This window comes from Falco cherrug, chromosome 7 (assembly GCF_023634085.1).
Source record: "Falco cherrug isolate bFalChe1 chromosome 7, bFalChe1.pri, whole genome shotgun sequence".
Taxonomy (NCBI): Eukaryota; Metazoa; Chordata; class Aves; order Falconiformes; family Falconidae; genus Falco; species Falco cherrug.
Window position 1 is genome coordinate 71,815,570 of NC_073703.1, and position 20,011 is coordinate 71,835,580.

The window sequence follows — 20,011 nt, forward strand, 5'->3', positions numbered from 1 at the left end:
GCGCCTGCGCTGTGGCGGGGAGCGGGGCGCGCAGGCGCGGCCGTCGGCGGCCTCCGGGCGGCTGAGGGGCGGGCTGAGGCAGCGGCCAGGGCCGGGCAGGGCGATAAGAGCCGCTGCGGGCTCGCTTTCTGTCTTAGCGCAGCTGGGCGGCCGCGGTCGGGCTTGCGTCGTGCTGGGGGGGCGGCTGTGGCACAGCCGTCGCTGTTCGGCTGCGTGACTCTCCTTGGCGCGGAGGAGCGCGGCCCGTCGCTCCCCCTCAGGCCCAGCGGCGGCGATGGGTTCCCGGGCGTCCACGCTGCTGCGGGATGAGGAGATCGAGGAGATCAAGAAGGAGACGGGCTGTGAGTACGGGGCCGTGGGGGGGCGGGCGCTTGTCCCCTCAGCGCGCCCAGCCGTGCCTAGCGCGGCCGGCCGCCACCGCTGCGCTCCCGGCGGGGCAGTGCCCAGCCCGGCCCCAGCCACCGCGGGCGGACGTGTCTCGTAGGCCTGCGGAAGCCGGGAAACGCCTCTTGGGCCGCCGCCGGCGGTGGGTGCGCAGGGGGGCCCCTGAGGGCACGGCAGAAACCCGCGGGCACCGCATACCCCTCGGTGCGCTCCGGGTCCCGCTCGCCCGCGGCTGGCGGCGGCCACCGGCTGTGACTGGGGCAGCTGGGCTTGGGGGGGGGGCTGCCGGGCGCCCGGCGCAGCGGGAAACAACGGCGGCCGCGGAGCCCGTGGCGTGTGCGCGGCCCCCGGGCTCCCGGCCGGGGCTGCGGAGCCGTCTCGCGTGGGGGCCGTTGCTGCGGCCTGAGGGGGCGAGGATCGGCCGCGGCCCGGCGGGACCCGGGTGGGACGGGCGGGCAGCAGCGCTCCTGGTGCCCGCGGCGTTACCCGCCGCCGGAGAGAGCTCGCTGGGTTCGGCAGAGCTGCCTGTGGCTCTGGGGCTGGAATTTCCCTCGGGCAGCTGTCTTTGGCCTGAAAGGGCTCTCACGGTGTAGCAATTTCCCCCCAAGTGTTACTTGTTTCATAGGCTATTGCTAAAGTTGCCTTAAGGTACCTCAGAACGAGTGCTGAGTGGCCTTTAAAATATAAAGGCGGTGAGTGAACTTGCGAGAGTTGGGTATACTTAAAAAAAAAAAAAATAAAATTCCTGCACTAGTCACAACTGGCACAACATTGTTCACCCTAGACTGTATGTAGTATAAAGCTATGTTGCCCTGTAGTATTTGATTGAGTTGTTCTTCATAAACATAAGTACCTTAGAAAAACCTCAGTGGTGTCAATTTGGCTGATAGAATGGTTGCCTGTCTGAGAAATCTAGTAAATGCTGAATGACAGTAAGTGGGGGGTGCCCTCCTAAATAGTTGGAAACAGGGGGTCATAACACCATAGGAGCCACTTTGCTGCTTGCTCTGTTCCACCCCCCCCACCCCCGGCCCCATGCCACCCCCCGGCCCCCCCAGGTGAAAAAATCTTTACAGATCACGTTTTTTTCCTGCGTATGCTTGCTGATCTGTTCTTGCTACATGGGAATACTTCCCATGTTTTCATTCCAATAGAAGTGGTTTCATATATCTGTTTCAGGTAATAGTTTATTTGTGTCAGGAAAATGAGTGGCTACAGACCTACAGGAGAGGAGTGGAAGAAAGCTAAGACAGTACTGGCTAGCGTAATGGACAGCTGAGTGAGGAGTTCACATAGTTTCCATGATCCTTTTTCCATCTGTCAAGGGAACCTTCTGCAGGAAGGCTATGATAAACAAGTAGTAATATCAAAGTCTGTGTGTCCACCAAGAATTTACTGTTTAGGTTTTTTTCTTTTTAATCACAAAGATCATAAAGTAAAGGTAGCCTCACCTCATTTATAAAGATGCTTTGAAAACCAAAACTCAAATCTGGAATGTTCTTCCAAAAGGTTTTACTTTTTTCTTCATGCCAGTATTTGGTTTACTGTCAGTGGTGTTTTATTCCTAGAATTTTACTTGCATGATAGTTAAATAAATGGCTGTGTAGGCATTCTAAAGAATAAAACTGCTTGGCTGTAGTTAGCCTCTAAATATTTTTTCTTCCATCTTCAAAGTGGGGAGCTTAAGGTGATCAACAGGTTTAAGTTTGTGGGCTGACTTTAGTTTTTTCCTGTGTTTTTACTATTCAATTTTACAACTAATAGCACTTTGTTAATTGACCACTGCCAATCTCTGACTCATGCTTACTTACAAGTCATCAAAGTGTCTCATTGACTTTATCAAATCTTTCCCACAAGCCTGTAACCACAGTCTAGGATAGTGATTTTTTTCTGCCCTTTATAGTTCTCTAGGTAGGTGGAAAATTCCAAGCTCTTAGCACTGTTGTATACTTCATATATGTGCAAATATTTACATAAGGTACAAGGTGGGAGAAAAAAAACCCAGGATGCTGGTTATCAGGAACGAAGTTCCCAGTGAGAATGCTAAGTTAGTATGACTGAATAGAATATCCTGTAGTTTGTTAGAAACTTGATGCTGATTATACTTTACTTACTAAAGAGTTTGAGAAAGAACTTGGTAGATGTGAGACAATCTGGCAGTACTGCATATCCCTCTGGAACTTGTGTTCTGGTAAGTACTCTGAAGGATTCTCTTTTTGGCCTCCTTAGTGTGAAACATGCCCTCTTCTGTTCATCTGGGATAAGTATGGAGCATTGAACAGAACACGTCACCAATTTGATTGAGTTCAACTGTGGCATTATACAAGTTTTTCTTGTTCAATTTTATGTGGCACAAAACTGAATCGCTAATGATGCTAACGAGTGATAAACCCTGTTTTAATGGTCTTTAGGTGAACAGATTAAAAAGCTGCCTGAATATTTTTTTATATTGTGGTAAAAAACACTTGTTTAGAAACATCTGCAAAGGTAATGTTTCCTAGAAGTGGGAAGAAACATGTCTGTTAAAACCTCTGCTTAGTGACAGATAATCTTTAGGTTCTCAGTAACAGATTCTAAGCCTGAAGTTGACAGTCCTAAATCCTACATTATGTTGTACAGAAATTGTATGTTATTTGTTTTGCATATGAACATTTTGAAATTTGAGTTTGAAAAAACCTTCAAGTAGTCCTAATTGCTTTTCTATTTCAGTAACAACTATAAGAAACAGATGAGAGGTCCAAGATGTTGCTTGTCTGCATTCTGTTACATTCCAATGGCTTTCCAAAAGCTTGCAACAGTATTCAAACTATTTGGTTCACACCCTTTGTACCCATGCTTTGAAGCAGTCTACTTGAGGATTAGTAATAAACTAATGGTCCTCTCTGAGTTTGAGAAAAATGTTTTAGTTGATAACAGGTGATGGATTTTCTGATGGATATTTATGCATTTTCTAAGTATGTAAATGAGTTTATGCTAATGTTTTAGATGAGAGTTTCAGAGTGTCCAATTGCAAAAAACTTTCTAATTATTTAACAGAAGTAAAATAGAGGGTACAGTTCCTATTTTAGAGGTCTTGACTCGATTTTTTAGAAGGAGGTTAGTGAGGCAACAGTATAGATAAAAATGTTTCAGCTAGCTTTAATCCTTAACTTCTGAGTTTTAAGAAGCAGTCATAAATGGCAGGTCTTGTTTCTGGTTCTTCTATAGTCACCAGGAAATGTAAAAATCTTTATTTTGCATGAGAGGGCTCTGGAAAGTGTCTAGTGATGCAGCTTTCATGAGAGATGAGAGACGAAAAGGAAATTGTGAAAGAGTACAGTGGTGGACCTGAGTCATCTTTCTTTCTTCTATAGCTATGATTTGCTTTTTGTCTAGTACGATAACATAAATGTCTCCTCCTGTCAATAGCTATGTACTATTAATCACATACTAGCTGTTATGGAGGTGTTCCAAAAATGGAGTTGCTGATATTAGTTTGGAAATGGTAGCAGAGTAGAATTCTCGTCACCCTCTTTGTTGCCAGGGAAGAGCGGGAGTACAGGGCTTTTTATTGGAGATGTAACTCCAGGTTATTTTTTTCATCAGTTATTGCCTATCGTTTCTAAAACACTAAATCAAAATTGCAGGAGTCTTTAAAGAAAGAAGTCTTTAAAATACTGGTGTCTGCTTTCTGTGTGTGTGTTGCTTAACTTGAAATTGAGTAGTTTGATTGTAGAGGAGTCGCCTTAGGTGGAACTGAGCAAATTGCCCAACCCTATGCAAAGAATGAAAGTTTCAGAGGAGACAAGGAAGAAAGAAAATCAACAGTTGCTGGCAGGTCATTCCAGAGGAGGGAGCAGTTGAACCTAAACAAATAGCCTGGGGAAAGAAAAAACCTGAAAAAAAGAATTTTGCCTCAGTTGTCACAGATTAGACAACTGCTGTGCAACCTGTTCCCAAATAAGTTTTATCAAGCAACAAAAGCATTGTACATGTGCTGGTGAAGGCTTTTAAAACAATTGAATTTGAAAATGACACAAAGTCCTAGATAAGTGTTGTAGAACAGCACACCTTTACTGAGTAAACATTAAAATTAAATACATGAAATAAGACTGAATTTATTAACCTCATCTGAAGAGGTTCTAAAAGATCTTCTGTAGGGCATTCTTCCAGTGTTAAAAGAATTGCTATTCTAGATAGGTTTAACCCTCTCCTGTCATGGACTTTTGTAAAGATTTAGGTGTCTATTGTCTAGGGTTGTCTAGTATCTTGGCAATGTTGACACCATTATGCTAAGCTTAAGACTGGCTTTGGCATTTCTGTTTCAAATTGCAGATTTAAGGAATCTGCAGTAACTTTCTGCTTGCTTTGTGTCCCAACTCCTTCTCAAACTTCTTTAGAAACAGGCTTCTTAATTTTTAACTCTGTGTCCTAGAAGCCTAGAAATTGGTGAACCCCAAAATGAACAAATTATTTCGATGCAGGCAGTCCTGTGAAGGACTGAGACTGAACTGTGAAGGAGGAAAAGTGATCAGGTGTGAAGTTTCTGACCATTCTCCAGATGCAGAGAAACTGAGTACACTTTCCATCTTTAGATGGAAAAAACAGGAGCAGAGATAGGCGAAAGGGAAGGAAAGATTCTATAGCAGAGGTCTGCAGTGTCATGAATGAGGTCATCAGTGGAGGCTGTGTCCAGATTATGTTTAGTCATAAAGGAGTTAAGGGGAAATACAGTGGAACTGTGATTCAGGTTTTTTTCTTTTTAATTGCCATTTACTGAGTCAGATAACCAAAGAATGTTAGAGACCAAAAATATAAATAGCTAGAAGGCAGAATTAAAGAAATTTTTGAAGAATGGACTTACTGGTGGGTTCCTGAATGTGAAGATGCAGTTTACAGCTAGTGAAGTCCCTGAACTGCCGATTGCTCTGTTTCCAATGTAACTGGTTTTGTATTTTTTTTAATTTTTGAACACAGCTTCTAGCAGCAGAGTAGCTCTGTGTAATGAGGTCTGTTCCTACGGGAAGTCATTGACATGATAATTTGTGTTTCTTCTTTGTGTTTTTTTTTTTCTTCAGTCTCCCACAGTCAAATCACCCGCTTGTACAGTCGCTTCACCAGCCTAGACAAAGGAGAAAATGGCACCCTTAGGTGGGTATCGTCACTAATTCAGCTGTTTGCCTTGACACATATCTGTAATGGTGGCTTGCTGTTGCAGGATGCCTGCGTCGTTTCCTCATATGGTGAATCAGTGAGGCTGTTACAACAGGGGTTTTCATATCTACTGTCTACTTAGACATTCAAGTTTGTTCCCTTTTATGAAGGGTCAGGAGAAATCTTATTGTCAAACTGGGGTGCTCTACCAGTTGTCTTTACTGTAGTACTGAAGGCTTGTAGCAGTTAATACAAGAAAGGTCAGGTTTGGTATTCAAGGTCTTACTGCAAATGTTCAGAAATGTTAAACCGTATTTTTAGATTCTTACCTTTATTTGTGTGGCTTCTAATAATTATTACAAGAATAGTTCCACTATGTTGTCTTCACCCCGGCTTTCATAACAAAAAGATAATTTATTTTTGGGAGCATGGGCTATTAAATGTTACCTAGTGTTTTTTAATGCTACTTTGATCTGCAAGCCATTTACTATTCTTTGTACCTCTTCTTGAACCACCATGTCTGTTAGTATGCTCAAAAATAAAAAAGAAAGAGCTGGAACCAAGTCACTGTGACTAAATACACATTTTATTCTTTAAAGCAGTAGTGCAGGATATTCCAAGACCTTTAAAATGTTTGTCTTCTGTCTAGAATTTCAAAACTACAGAAGTGAACCAGTTTCTTACAGCTTAATCAATTAAAGATGAGGCTTAAACTGTATGTGCAAAACACTTTTCACTTTGGTGGGCTGAGTCTGCTGGGAAAAGTATTCTCAACCTAAAGGTAAACTCCAGTGGGATGATTGCCTGTTAAAATGTATCTCTGCTTGCTGTTTTTGTTCTCTAGCTTTCCCCACTCCAGTTATGTATTGAGAGTTTGTATTGTTTTGCTCTTTATTTACTGAACTAATTATGAATTCTGATTGTATTAAAATGATTAGTCACCTCTTTTGACATTGCCTATGGATTATGTTAATATTATGGAAACATATGACAAATAAGAGCTGTCCATGACTGCACCAGGGGTGCAATTTTGTGACCAACCTAGTTGGTCCAAGACCATGTTGCCGCTGAAAAGCTGTTGCTTTTCTGTGTTGAAGCTGGTATCAAGGCTCATCTTTGGAAACTAACCTACAGCTTTGAAAACTTGCCAAGTAGCACAACAAAAAAGGAAACTGATCAGTGTTCAGGTGGATTTGTTTCCCATTCGCCATATAGCCACATATGCCAGAAATGGAGCACAGGGAAGCTGGAGAGAGCAGGAAGGGGGAAGGGACCTCATAGCATAGTATACAAAGTCTGACTGAGATGAAGTTAACATCTTTCATAGCATTTCTATCCCAGTCAAACCTGGTAAACATAGATTTGGGGATCATCTGGGGTTTTGTATGTGATCTTGCAAAATGTGGTTGTGGGATGCCCTATAAACCAAAGTAACTATAAAGCTAGAATCGCTGCTTAGAAGATGAAGGTGACAAGTTGTAAGATACACTGTCTTTGGCAGTACTGCTGCTTACTGCAGTTTCCTTTCTTGAAAGAAATACACAGTTCTTTCTGGTGCCACAAATTACTGACTTCTCAGTTAACATTTAAGTAACTGGTTGTGGAGCTGTACTGTAAATAGGACTACTGAGTGATTCTTTTTGGTTAAAAATCCTCTGCTTCCTCTTTTGGCTTGTGCAGGTATTTTTAAGCAGACTGACTCCAGTGATTTGGACTGTGGCTGTACTGTAAATACCTGGACTTGCATAGCTGAAGGGATGACAAAATAGACTGTGGGTGAGGAAACAATTGGTATGGGATGGGCAGGGACATCTTAAAACCACTCTGTCACCAAAGCTCATGTATCATATAAATTGTAGCATTGGCTAATTGGCAATTGTGACATATAGATCAGCTGAATGATATTGTAGGTAAGGGTGATACTACTAATGTCTCAAAATGAAATGACTTGAAAAAGAACACTAACAGTCTCTTCAAAACTTTGCATGTGGGTTTAGTCTTTACTGACGATTAAAGGTGATGGCTACCAGACTAGTCTAGCACAATTTGAACCTAGGACATGTTCTTCCTCAGCTCTTCCCTCCAACTTTAAATTTACCTATTGAGTCTGTAAAGCTTGTATAAATGTCAAAGTGATTGTACTCAGTTTACGTAAGAGGAGTAATTAATTAAACATGCTATGAATGTCTGTTGCACAATGCTTAGTTTCATAGTGTTATGTATCAGAAGCAGGTGGTTTTTTCATTGTCAATAATCATGTGGTACTTGAGAAAGGAAACTGGGCTTGTTTGGGAAATCCCAACAGCTGTGCAAGTTGTGATCCCTTAACTTGCAGTCTTGGCCTCTTAAATGTAGCCTGCTCCCAATCATGGCTGGCTTGGCTTTCAAAACTTGAATGCCACTCTGTCCTGGCCCCCACAATATGTGGAAACCATTAAGTTAAGTAATAGAAAACTACTTCCTGTAAAAAAACAATGAAGGGTGAGTAAGAACTACAGCTCTGAAGGTCGTAAATGTTGTTTTCTGAAATACTGATCAAAGAGAACTTGCTACTTTGAGACAAGCAAGGTGAAGTTATCACTTGCTTTCTAAACTGTTTGGCAGTAGTAAGCATGTCTTCTGTTTCCTGTGAGCAAGAATGATTGTTTCCTGCCTTTGACTTACAAATCAGACATGACAGAAATCACTCATGTGACTATGATCAGGAAAAGAAGTGTTAGGCTCTTCTTTATGGCATTAAATTAATCTTTAAATGTGTATCACCCTTCTGAACAAGGGGAAAAGCTGTGCTGTCATTCTTATCTATGGGTTAAAAATGTGCAAGGTAAAGAACACTTTGTACAGAGGATCTGGTAGATAATGATTAATCCTGGTGGCTAAAGAAGAGAGAGAGTTCTTTCTGGAACTATAACCAAAAGCTGAAACCTTTCCTAGCCAGATGTTTCTATCCAGTGTACCTACGTACAGTTTCAAGGAACTTTCTTTTTAGAGTTCCATAAATAAGACTTAAGAGAAGGGTACTGATGGAGTCAAAACTTCATATGCCTTCTTTTTGGCTTTTTCCCCTCTCTCCTCCTTACCCTCTCAATGACTACAGCCTATGGTTAATGGATTAACTTTTATCAATTATTTAAAAGTGCTATTTTTTTTTCCTTTTCCTAAATAAATAAATAAATAAAAGAAAATGAGTAAGTGCAAGTATGAGGGAGCTATCTGAATGAAACCAGGTTGTAAAAGCCAGGACAAACCCATTCCTTTAAATTCCTTTGTCATCTTTGATTTCAATACTGTGACATGCTGAGTTGCCAAAATAAAAGGTTGATACCGTGGCTACATCTAAATTGCGAAACCAGAAATATACTTGTTCTGCCTCCATCCTAACTATAGGTCAGGAGGGAACTAGTGTGCACATTTTCTTTACTTTCTGATTTCCAAGATGAGAAAATTTAAGTGTATGACCAGGATAAGTATGTTCTTGCTTCAGTGAGTCCCCTTGTTGGGCTGGTACCGGAATGTACACCACACAAGAATACATCTGCTCCAAAACTTATCTACTGGTAAGTAGCTCTAGACAGACACATATAGAGCTATAAAAAGGAGATACTTGGCTAAACTGCTACTTTGGCATGTAGGTTTTGCATGAAGCCTCTCACTTACAGTAGTTTCTTCTGCCCGGGGAAATGACAGGTTAAGCACTTCAGAAGTATTTTTTTACTGTACAGCAATTGGGATGGCCTGGTGAGTGTGGAAGAAGGAAGGGAGGGCAAGTCTTCTGAAAGCTGGTAACATGAGAATGGACACGCTGAGCTGTTTATGCATATGTCATGATTATGAAAGCTATTCACAAGATGGTGTCTCCTGGTGAACTTCAGAAAGCCTCTGGCCCCGAGAGGAGGGTAACAGGAGCTGGCTGGGCCATCTGTTAACTTTGTCAGTGAATTGAATCACCTGTCTGGAAAGTTGTCAGGCTTGTTCTTATTCGTTCAAGCTGATATGCCAAGATTTCAAAGTAAAACATAAAAGCTAGCACTCTGAACATGGAATTTTTTACCTTTTGCTTAAGAAAATGCAAAAGATTTTTAGCTTTCTGTAAAACAGACAAGGCAGGCAGGTTGGGTTTACAAAATGGTAGGGTACTACAGTAACACATACTTCCCTCCTTAACCATGCTTTATTCGCACTGTTTCCCCCCTGCCTTGCTCGTCTAATTAGCCTGTACTTCTAGCATATTTCTTGGCCTAATGTTTGTAAATCAATCACTCCCCCAGTAGTTTAGCAACTCTTTTAAACCTGTGTAGAGCATGTGTGAAGATGAAGCTAGGTGAGATGAAGTTGTTTTTAACTGCTTGAAGTTGCTAATTCAACAGAAAGGTAGTTGGGAGCATGGAGAGGAAGAAGTGGGGAACTTTTTTTCGGGGTTAGTGAGGTACATTAGACCACCAAAAGGTCTGATGGAAGACAAAGCTAACCTTAGCAAGGGAAGGGAGCAATGAAACCCCTTCAGTAGTAATCTGTTAAATCTGTTTGACAATCTTGCATGATACACCTTACTACTTTTAATTATTTTCCCATTTCAAGTAATTTCTTGTTATCTATATCCTCTGGACATTTTCCCTTTCCTCTGCCACTTTTGTTTTTCATATGGTTTGTTTTCTCTTCATTGTTTTACTTTCCCTCAGCTACATTTAGCCCTACTCTCCTCATCTCTGTTGAGGGAACAGTGCTCTGCTACTATCTAGAAGTAAAAGAAGGATGAGCCACCAGAAATAATGGAAGAAAAAAAGGAGTCTAATAGATTTCTTGTAGCCTTTAGGGTAAGATAGAGCCCTTTACAGTAGGCATCTACTGTGTGCCTTGGAGGGTACACTCAGAGATATTTGTCTTGCTTAGAATCTACACGTTCCTTGCTGCAAAGTATGTGTAAGTGTGGATGCACTGGCACATACATTAAAATGGTTGGCCTGCATAATGATAACATGCAGTTAAAGATTGCTTTGCAGGTTACATTTAAGCAAGGGTTTAGTAGAAGCCAGGTTCCAGGAGAGATGTGTTGGAAGAGCCTTGTTGCTATGGCATGTGAACACAGAGGAAGTAGAGGGCATGACTTTTCCTGTAAGCTCCAGCCTCAGCCAGGTGCAGTTGGTCCCTAATGACTGCAGGAAGCCTTAGTTTATAAAGCGGAGAATAACTTAGCTCATGCATTCATTTACTTTTATGGCTACTACAGCTATTTCAATTATAAGAGCACATTACTGAGTGAGTGTTAATAAGCAAAAATGGTCTACTGCAATCCCAATAAAGACAGGACAAGTAGATTTGAAACCTGGGGAGTTATTTGTGGTTAATTGTTAATCTCCTGTTAGAAAGCAGAATAACAGGAGGCTGAAATGCAGAGTGTAAACTGAGGCTGAGTACTGAAAAGTAGTGATATGCAAGTAAAAAATTCTGAAACATTAGGATTTTGCTGTAAATGGAAGAGAGGGCAGCTGCTGCTTTTAGCTTGTAAGTGTTGGCATTGACACAAGTCCTGTTGTTAAAATAGTGTTACTAGGACATGGGTTTTCCACATCACTGCATCTCCTGCCTAAAATCACTAATGCATACTTTGCCCTTCAGCTGTAGCTTAAAATGCAGCTGTCCTGAAGGGTCTGGTAACAAGTTGATCATATTATATAGATGTTAGCTTTGTCTATTAAAAATAATTCAGACCTGGTCAGAGCAGAAGTTTGCTGGGATAGCTTAAAAATATGGTCAGGTCACTCTACTTAGAAGGTCAAACAGTTCAACCGTGTTGCAACAGGTACAATTGGGACTCTTTAACAGTGCTGTGGTGCCAAGGACTGTTTTAGAATGCATTTAAAACTAGAATGTCTTGCTTCTGTGCCTTTCCTAGGCTAGAGTAGTGATAAGATTAACAAATTCATTTCCCGCCCCCCCCCCCCTCCCCCAAAAGCCAGTGTACTTAAATAAAATCTGTTTGTGTTTACTTTGCCAGGTTTTTTTGATGCAATTATGTCGTGAATCAAACCTTGTTGCTGATTCGTTTAGTGAGCATAGTTTTCAAAAGCAGCAAACATTTAGTAACCAAGTTTGAGACTTTGACCCAAACTTCAAAAATGGCAGGACTGCATTTGACTTGAAGGAGATTGCCAATATTTCTAGAGATTGAGCAGGAAATGTCATTTTTATTCATGCAGGCAGAATAGATTTTTTTTTTTAGCCTTACCCCATTGCTGTTATCTTTGCAATTTAAAACCTAAATGATTGAGTACCTCTTGTATGAACTGATAAATTGCTGTGCTCTCTCATAGTGGAAAAAGCAAAAAACCCAAACCTGTTAACCAGAGTATTCTGTGAGACGTGCTTAGTGTCTGCCTTGGTCACACCAAGATTATCCCACTTTCCTGTCAGTGACATTCTATTAGGTTGAAAGAAAAGAAAAATTGTTCGTGCAACTCTAATAGTAAAATGAAATGTATGTTCATGTCATGACAATCTAAGATGTGCTTGCATCAGTATAGCTCATGATGTCTTCCAGATCAGAAAAAGCTGTAACAGTGTAAGCACTAGCTATGTTTATGCTATGCTGTGTATGTATAATCATGAGCAGAAAAGAGAATCTCTGGCAAGAGCAGTGAGTATTTGCAGTGTACTGATGAAGTTACATCTGGCCTACAAGCCTCAGTCAAAGTCTAAATTTACCTCTTTAAAAGGAGTGCTGCTTGGATGAAGCTAAAATAATCTGAAATTTGTCATTTATAGTAAGATGTAAAGTTACTGCATAAACAAAAAAAAAATTCTATTAGAATATGCAGATCACCTGTGGTATGTTAGGAATATGGTATTGTCCCAGAATCTGGAATGGGGTAGTCTGGAAAAATCATGCCAACTCAAATTATTAGGTACCAAAATAATTATAAAAAAAAATAATCATTTTTAAGCCATATTTTTCTTCAGAGTTATTTCAGACACTTTCCTTAAATTGCAGACTAGTTGGTGTCATACAGGAAGGTTTCTAGCACAAACAATGTTACCATCTGAGAAGTGCTCTTAATGTGATAAATGAGCACTGCTAGTCTGTAATGTAATACAGGCTTGGCATTGTCTTTTGCTTTGCTTTGTGCCATTAGTCATAGAGAAAACATGCTTTAAAGAGTTGTATGTTAAAAACTGCCAAGTGTCTTGCTGCAGAAATAGAAGCCAATGGATGTTTTTACTGTGAATTCTTTTTAAGCAACTCTTTCTCTAGTGACTTCAACTTTATGCAGACTTCCTGTATTCTTGCTTTACTTAGCCGTGAAGACTTCCAGCGGATTCCAGAGCTTGCCATCAATCCACTGGGAGACAGAATTATCAATGCCTTCTTTCCGGAAGGGTGAGTTCCGACAGATGTAATTTACAAGCAGGCTCAAGATTTGCAGTTCGTCAGAAGTTTAGCTAGTGAATTGTTGATAGTTAAAGCACACATAATTTGAATTTGCTAGTAATTGAACACTCAAATGTCATGAAATGTGTGTGGGGACACTGTTTCCTCAGCATGTTTTTATTCTGTAACGGGATATATTTAACAACAAGACTTGTATACTTTATGTCACAGTTTTCTACTTCTTGCTATGTTGCTGAATACTTCTGAAGAAAGTCAAGGGCACATATGGACTTTGGTTCTTTAAGCAAACTTGTAGCAATACTATTTTATGCTAAGTAGTATTGCAGTTTACTAATTCAGTCTTGGTTTTCATCTTTTAGCCTCTAACTATACCTTTGTTATTCGATCAGCTTTTTTGTTTGCTTGTTTTCAGTTTATGATCTCGCTTAAGACATAACTTATAGTGCTGCTAACATATATCCAAACAGATGATCAAATTTGCAGTACTGTGTCTTTTCATTGTACCTTTTTAGATTGTTCTATGGAATCTGCTGTTCTTGAACACATTTGTCATTATTGATTGATGAAGATCAGATTGTCTAATAAAATCATAATATGGGTTAATAGTGGGCAGGGTTTCCTGAGTAGAAAGCAGGAGTCTTGGAAAGTACTTGCATAGCTGGTTCCCACAGAAACTAGAGAAGAGAGCTGTCTGAGAGCAGCAAGCAATGGCTGCCCCGTGCGCAGGAGCCAAGGGTGACAGCAAATCTGGCAGGGGCAGTGCCCTTGCTCACCAAGGGTACAGCACCTGAGCGACAAAAGCAGGGCTGGTCCAGTGAGTGTTGTCAGGTCAGCCAACAAGTCCAGTGGTTGCCAGACAAGTTGATGGTGGTGAAGCTAGTCTGGGGTCAGTCAAGGGTATCGGGGTCCAGATTAGCAAGGTACGTTTGCCAGACTTGGGGATAGCTGCAGGATAGCTCAGGCAAGGGCCAAGGGTGAGGACTAGAGCGTAAATGGAGCTTGCAGGCAGGAGGCGGCAAGCCTGTGACAAGACTTCTCTCACTTTCTTGTTTTACACATCATACTTCATAGCAGCATGATCCCAGGTTGCAACTGCACTGTCTCAGAGCTGGCTTTGAGCACAGGCAGCCAAACTCAAACTCTAGGGAGGTGGGAGTGGAAGAGTCTGTGTGGTCCTGATGCTGTAGACATTCGTACTCCTGTTTCAGTAAAAAAAAAAAAAGAACCTGTATAAGCCTTGTTGAAACTGACCTGCTGAAATGCTTATGCAGAGAGGACCAGGTGAATTTCCGGGGATTCATGAGGACGCTAGCCCACTTCCGGCCCATAGAGGATAACGAGAAGAGCAAAGACCAGAATGGACCAGAGCCACTGAACAGCCGAAGTAACAAGCTCCACTGTAAGACATGTGAACTTTCTTATAGAAGCCTTTTTTTGTTGTTTTTCTGGGAAGGGAGTGAAGGGGCTTGGTGTCTTTGTACGGTTGTTCTGTAAGTGGAATGATGTCCTCTAATACCTGGTTTATTTTTTTTTTTAAATTTATGTGCAACTTTAGCTGTTCAGAATGTAAACAATTGACCCATTCTTGTATTGGAATTTGGAATTGGTTGAATTTTGAGTAATGGATATGCTTTTACAAACATCTCACAACAGGAGTGTTTTGAAATGGCTTGTATGCCATTTCAAGTTATTTCAGATTTAGAAGCCACATCCCATACACGAATGGGCTTTTCCCTTTCTTTCTCCAGTCTTCCATATAATGGAGTGCTTTTTCCTCATCTTCAGTTGCGTTCTTTTTTGAGTATTTGGACATCTGCCTACAGTATATGAGCAGAATGCTCTTGCTTGCTAATCAAAGCTGGCAACACTCCTCAGCACTTGATATTTCTGTTGTATGTCATCAAGTATATAGTCAAAGAGAACAAATGTAAAAATGGTTGGCTCTGAAGTTAAAGGATTGAATGTATCTTGGTGGTAATTAGACTTCCATGACTTGAGGCTTTGAAGAAACACCTCTGCAAGCAGAATGCTTCGTACTTGTACTGAGTATTTAAGTAGGATTTTTCATTTCTTGAAAATAGCAATATTCCTGTATGTAGTAATAACACTTTATGGAACTCTCCATGAATTTTATGGTGAATTTAAAACTCAAAGCTAATTATCTTTAAATAATTTATGAATAATTAGGGTTTTTTAGATAATGTATTTATGAAAAAAAAAAATGGCATTTGAATTAAACAGCCTGTTCCTTTTCTTTCCTGTAGTTGCTTTTCGGTTATATGATCTCGATAAAGATGACAAGATTTCCAGGGATGAGCTGCTTCAGGTAAATAGCACAGGGCTGCTTTGAATGACTCCATGACCTTCTCTGTGACTTTACACCCATTTAGAATGAAGAGGGGACTTGCAACAGTCTTCTCAAAAGAACTTCTGAAGGAATCTGGTGGCTAATTGCTTATCTCTGGTTTAAGATAAGCAATTAAATAAGATTAGATACAGTATGAGACTTTAATCCTATTTGGTAGCCTAGGCTGTTTTATTAAACTGGGAATGCTAGATTCAGATTTAAACCCGAGTGTTAGGCTAAGCAGATGCTATTGGAAATGATACCTAGATACCCCAACAACTACACTAAGCCCCTTGAGAACTACCTTTTAAAACTTTCTGCGGTGCTTCTAACAGGACTTCACAGGGACAATCCTTGAGATTGATTAGGTTGTTTGTCTGATCCTCTGTGCATCTTCTCAATAGAATAAAACTTCTTGGAATTGCAGCAAAGGTAATCAGAGTTCATCAGTGCTGCATATATGTGAAACTATGGTTGAGCTAGGGGTAATTACATACTGCTAATCCTGGGAAGTGGAGATGGCAATTTGTGGTTCCTGATGTAGGACGAGGATTTGCTTTTGACTGAAACTGCCATCTTCTATTGGCACAGAAAATGCTTTACTAACTGTAGAGAGTAATGGCAGTTACCGTTTGACCATATACTTAAAAGATTCCTGTAGGCAGCTATCTCCAGCAGCAGATACTCAAATGTTGGTACTTTTTGTGAGGAAAAAATAGAGAAAAGCATTGAAACAAAATGTACTTGTTCTGGGTTCCAAAAGCTTTCTCGTACTTCTTCCTCTTCCTGCTGCCTAGTGAAAAGGCAGGAGTATTTGTCAGAGGTGGCTACAAGAGGAAGCTGTCTTTCCTGAAAGCTTTGACATACAAAGCACAAACAGAAGTCTTTCTAAAAGTTACTTCTATGGAAATCCTCCAGAGTTGTTCTTGTGTGGTGTTACTTTGACAGTATACATGAGAAAAGCAGCAGTAAGAGTATTTCTGTTCCTATGTTGATAATGGTTATTTTGTTTTCTTATTTAAAGAAAAAAATTAAATCTGGGGACTTCTGGATGTTACAGGTATTACGGATGATGGTTGGTGTAAATATTTCAGATGAGCAGCTGGGCAGCATCGCTGACAGGACAATCCAGGAAGCTGATCAAGATGGAGATAGTGCCATCTCCTTTGCAGAGTTTGTAAAGGTTGGTAAACTGCTTTTTTTAACAACTAAATGAAACTGCTCAGTAATGGGCAAGCCATTCAGACTTAAATGGAAACAGGGAGGAAGTTGTTCCAATAATCCTGTTTGCATTTGGACAAAGCAAGCCTTCTGCTAGCTCTTTTTCTGCCTTTATTAGGAAACTTTTTATATATATACTGTTAGGGTACTAATTATTAATCTGCATGTTTTTTCATGCTCTTGCATAAGCTACAGCATTGCAATATACTGCAGAATTTTCACTTTGCTTTTGCAACCAGTTCTTTCTACACAGGTAGCCTGACTAGCACAGTTACAACACAGCAATTCTTCTGCTGTAATTGTGCTCATCAGTCTTCACTCGTAGATTTTGTTAGTGACACAACTAACATCAGTATTCAAGTTCCTAGCTCCTAGTCCTTTGAATTGCATTGTAGGCAGAAGTGGGTAATAGTAAGGAGCCATTATATAGTTGGTAAAGAAAGTTGTTCTATAGCAGAAGTATTGACAAGAGGAACCAGACTTATCTTGGAGGTGGATAAGAGGCAACAGAAACAAGTTGCAACATGGGGAAGTTCTGGTTAGCTATAAGGAAAACTCTTTTACCAAGAGGATGATCATAGTTGCTGAAGATGTAGAACCTCATTCCCTGGAGATATTTAAAACTTAACCAGACAAGGCCCTGAGCAACCTGATCTAGCTGGCTGTGCTAGATCAGGGGTTGAGGTAGGATTTAAGTTAAGTAGGAGTTGAGAGAGTTTGACTAAAAGACCTCCAGAGGTCCCTTCAAACTTAAATTACTTTCATCCTGGAACACTGAGGTCCACTGTCTAAAACAGCCTGGAGCAGACTAATGTCTTCATACCTCAGTGAATGAAGTTGCCCTCCTGGTTTTACAATTATCTGTGTTAGTGATGCTGTGACCTTGATTTTAGCCCTTCACTGACTGCTCATGCCTCTTCCTCTACTCCATTCTCCCTTCTGTTTGCTGGCTGTGCGTTCCCACGCAGTCTAATTTTAGGAATCTGAGCCTTTCTGGGCTGTTGGCAGACTAAAACTGCATTAGTTACATTTTGGTTGAGAGCCTTCTTTCAGCTTGAATGGCTGAAGCTTCTTTCTTCGGAAGGACCTTAGTCCAGAATGAAAAATACCGGTCTCTAGATGAGGGACTGGCATGCCAAACTGAAGACATCCCATGTTCCTGCCCATTTCGTCTGTACTAGAGCAAGAAACCTTGTAGAAGATAAATATGTACAATAATTTAAGTAGCTGTTTCTGAATTTTACTGCAGGTTTTGGAGAAGGTGGATGTAGAGCAGAAAATGAGCATTCGATTTCTTCACTGATGGATGGAGAACCTATTCCTTCCTACCCCTACTATACAAAGAATAGAACTTCATTTTCTCCTTAGCACCTTCCCCCAGAGCATTACTACTGGTGCATATACAGTACATCTCCAACCCCTCCCTGATTTGTTCTACCAATGTGAACATTCCCTGTGCATCAGGAACAAAGGGAAATGGCTGCCATGCAACTTGGAAAGGAGCATTTTTTTTTAAAAAAAAATATTTTCCTTTTTTTTTTACCTTCTCCCTTGTCTCCTTCTGCACTGCTGTTTTGGCAAAAATGTCTCTCCTTATGTGCTGCTGTTTAGTCCACAAACTGATTCTTCTGAGCTCTGAGTCTGAGAATGGAAAAACTGGAACCCGCCACAGAAGCACCCTATGAAGCACTTTGGAGACAAGCATCTTCTCAAATACTAGGTGTGGTGATAATGATTCACTTTTGCTTCTAGGAGCAACAACATATTACAGCTGCCTTTTTTTCTTCCCCCCCCTGCCCCTCCTTTCCCATTTCGCTCTTTACATGCAGATTTTTCTTCACTGCTTCCAAATCAGCCTTTTACTTGAGGACTTGTCAATTTCTATGGTTTTGTTGTACAACTAGCACTGAAGGCAAGAAGATAGCCTAGAGTACTTTAAAGTACTGTGAATAGATTGTATGCTTTGTGGGATGAATTCACAGGGACAATAGGAGAATCTGTGGTGTCCTCAAAAGGAATAGGAATTCTGCACTAAGTCACTTAAATTGTTCCAGTAGCAGATGCAGAAACTTGTTTCTTTTCTTTGAGTAGCTTGCAGGCTTGACAGCCAGTGGACCATGAAGTGCCCTCTCCAGGTTGTTTCGCTCTAGGATCCCTCCTTAACAGGGTGGTTTTGGCTCTGAAAGTGTAAAGTTGTTTACCAGTGTACATAATGCAAGAAAACTAGTCATGCCAAAATCTGGACTTGCAGTTCTGTCACTGCCCCCTGGTAATAGTGACGTGAAACATAGTACTGATTTATTATTTTTTTTAATCATAGTGACCTGGAGAATCAGTAATTACTTACATTTTCCAATATGGAAGTCCTGGTTTGTTAGATTTGTGTTGAGGGTGATAGCTGTATTTATGAAAGCTCTGGCATGAGAATATAATTTGTGGAAGTGTGTATTATGCCAAATATTTCAGAATATATTTCTACACAAATATCTTTGCAAGTATAAGATGATTAATACCACTAATATAATACTGATAAAGTCAAGAGATCATAATTAATGAAGGCTGAATAGAAACATAATTTTCTGTGGCTAGATGGGCAGATAGTCTCATTTAGTTTAGCTGGAGCATCCTACAGTCCGGGAGGTCCTTCCAATAAAACCAAAAAACCCCGGGAGCTTCTTTATTGAAGAATCAGTGTTATAACTGCTTCTCATGTCATGTGTAAACATTTCTATAAATACTTACCAGTCTCAAACTATTCTCAAATGTGCATTTCCTTTTTTTCTTGGTTCCTTTAATCATCACTTGTGTTAAAGAATAACATGCAAGTCTCTGAAGGTTTTTTGATTGATTAATTTAAAATAAAAGTGAAATGTTGCACTTGATTATTTTGCAGAGTGCAACACAATTCCAGAAAGAAGTGCTAATTAAAACCATCTATTCTGTATGAGAAAGAAACACTATAGTTTTATGACCATTTCATGTATAAATAGGAATGTAATAATGTTAACAGATTGGAAAGTAAAAGTATTTGTAGGCTTTGTGATTTGCTTAGAAGTAGGTGTTGCTCTTTTCTGGCTATATAGTGTAACCTACAGTTGTGCCTTATTTGTCCCAGTGAGACTGGATACTGTATTTATCAATCCATAAATAAATCTTTCAGTGTATTAAAAAAAAACAACAACAAAACAACCCAGCAATCAAACCCTGTCATGGTTTAACCCCAGCTGGCAACTAAACACTACAGAGCTGCTTGCTCACTCCTCCCACCCACAGCAGGATGGGGAGGAGAACTGGGGGGGGGGGGGGAGGAGGGAAGGCAACACTTTTGAGATAAGAACAACTTAATAATTGAAATAAAATACAATATTAACAATTGTAATGAAAAGTAGAGAGAGAGCGTGAGAAAGGAATAAAAATCAACAGGAAAGAACCCCAAGTGATACACAATACAATTGCTTGCTGCCCCCACTGACCGATGCCTAGCCAGTCCTTGAGCAGCAATCAGCTGCTCCTAGCTAGCTTTTCTGTTTATGTACTAG

At 40.6% G+C, this 20,011-nt stretch overlaps 1 protein-coding gene across 1 annotated transcript; it reads left to right on the top strand.

Annotated features, from left to right (window-relative positions):
• The first annotated feature begins 93 nt into the window (after nt 1-93).
• Nucleotides 94-19,227, top strand: CHP1 (calcineurin like EF-hand protein 1). Its single transcript, XM_055715568.1, has 7 exons — nt 94-341; nt 5,442-5,514; nt 12,812-12,892; nt 14,176-14,303; nt 15,169-15,230; nt 16,312-16,434; nt 17,722-19,227. The coding sequence occupies exons 1-7, from the start codon at nt 275-277 to the stop codon at nt 17,773-17,775; spliced, it is 588 nt and encodes a 195-aa protein (XP_055571543.1). The 5' UTR covers nt 94-274; the 3' UTR covers nt 17,776-19,227.
• The last annotated feature ends 784 nt before the right edge of the window (nt 19,228-20,011 follow it).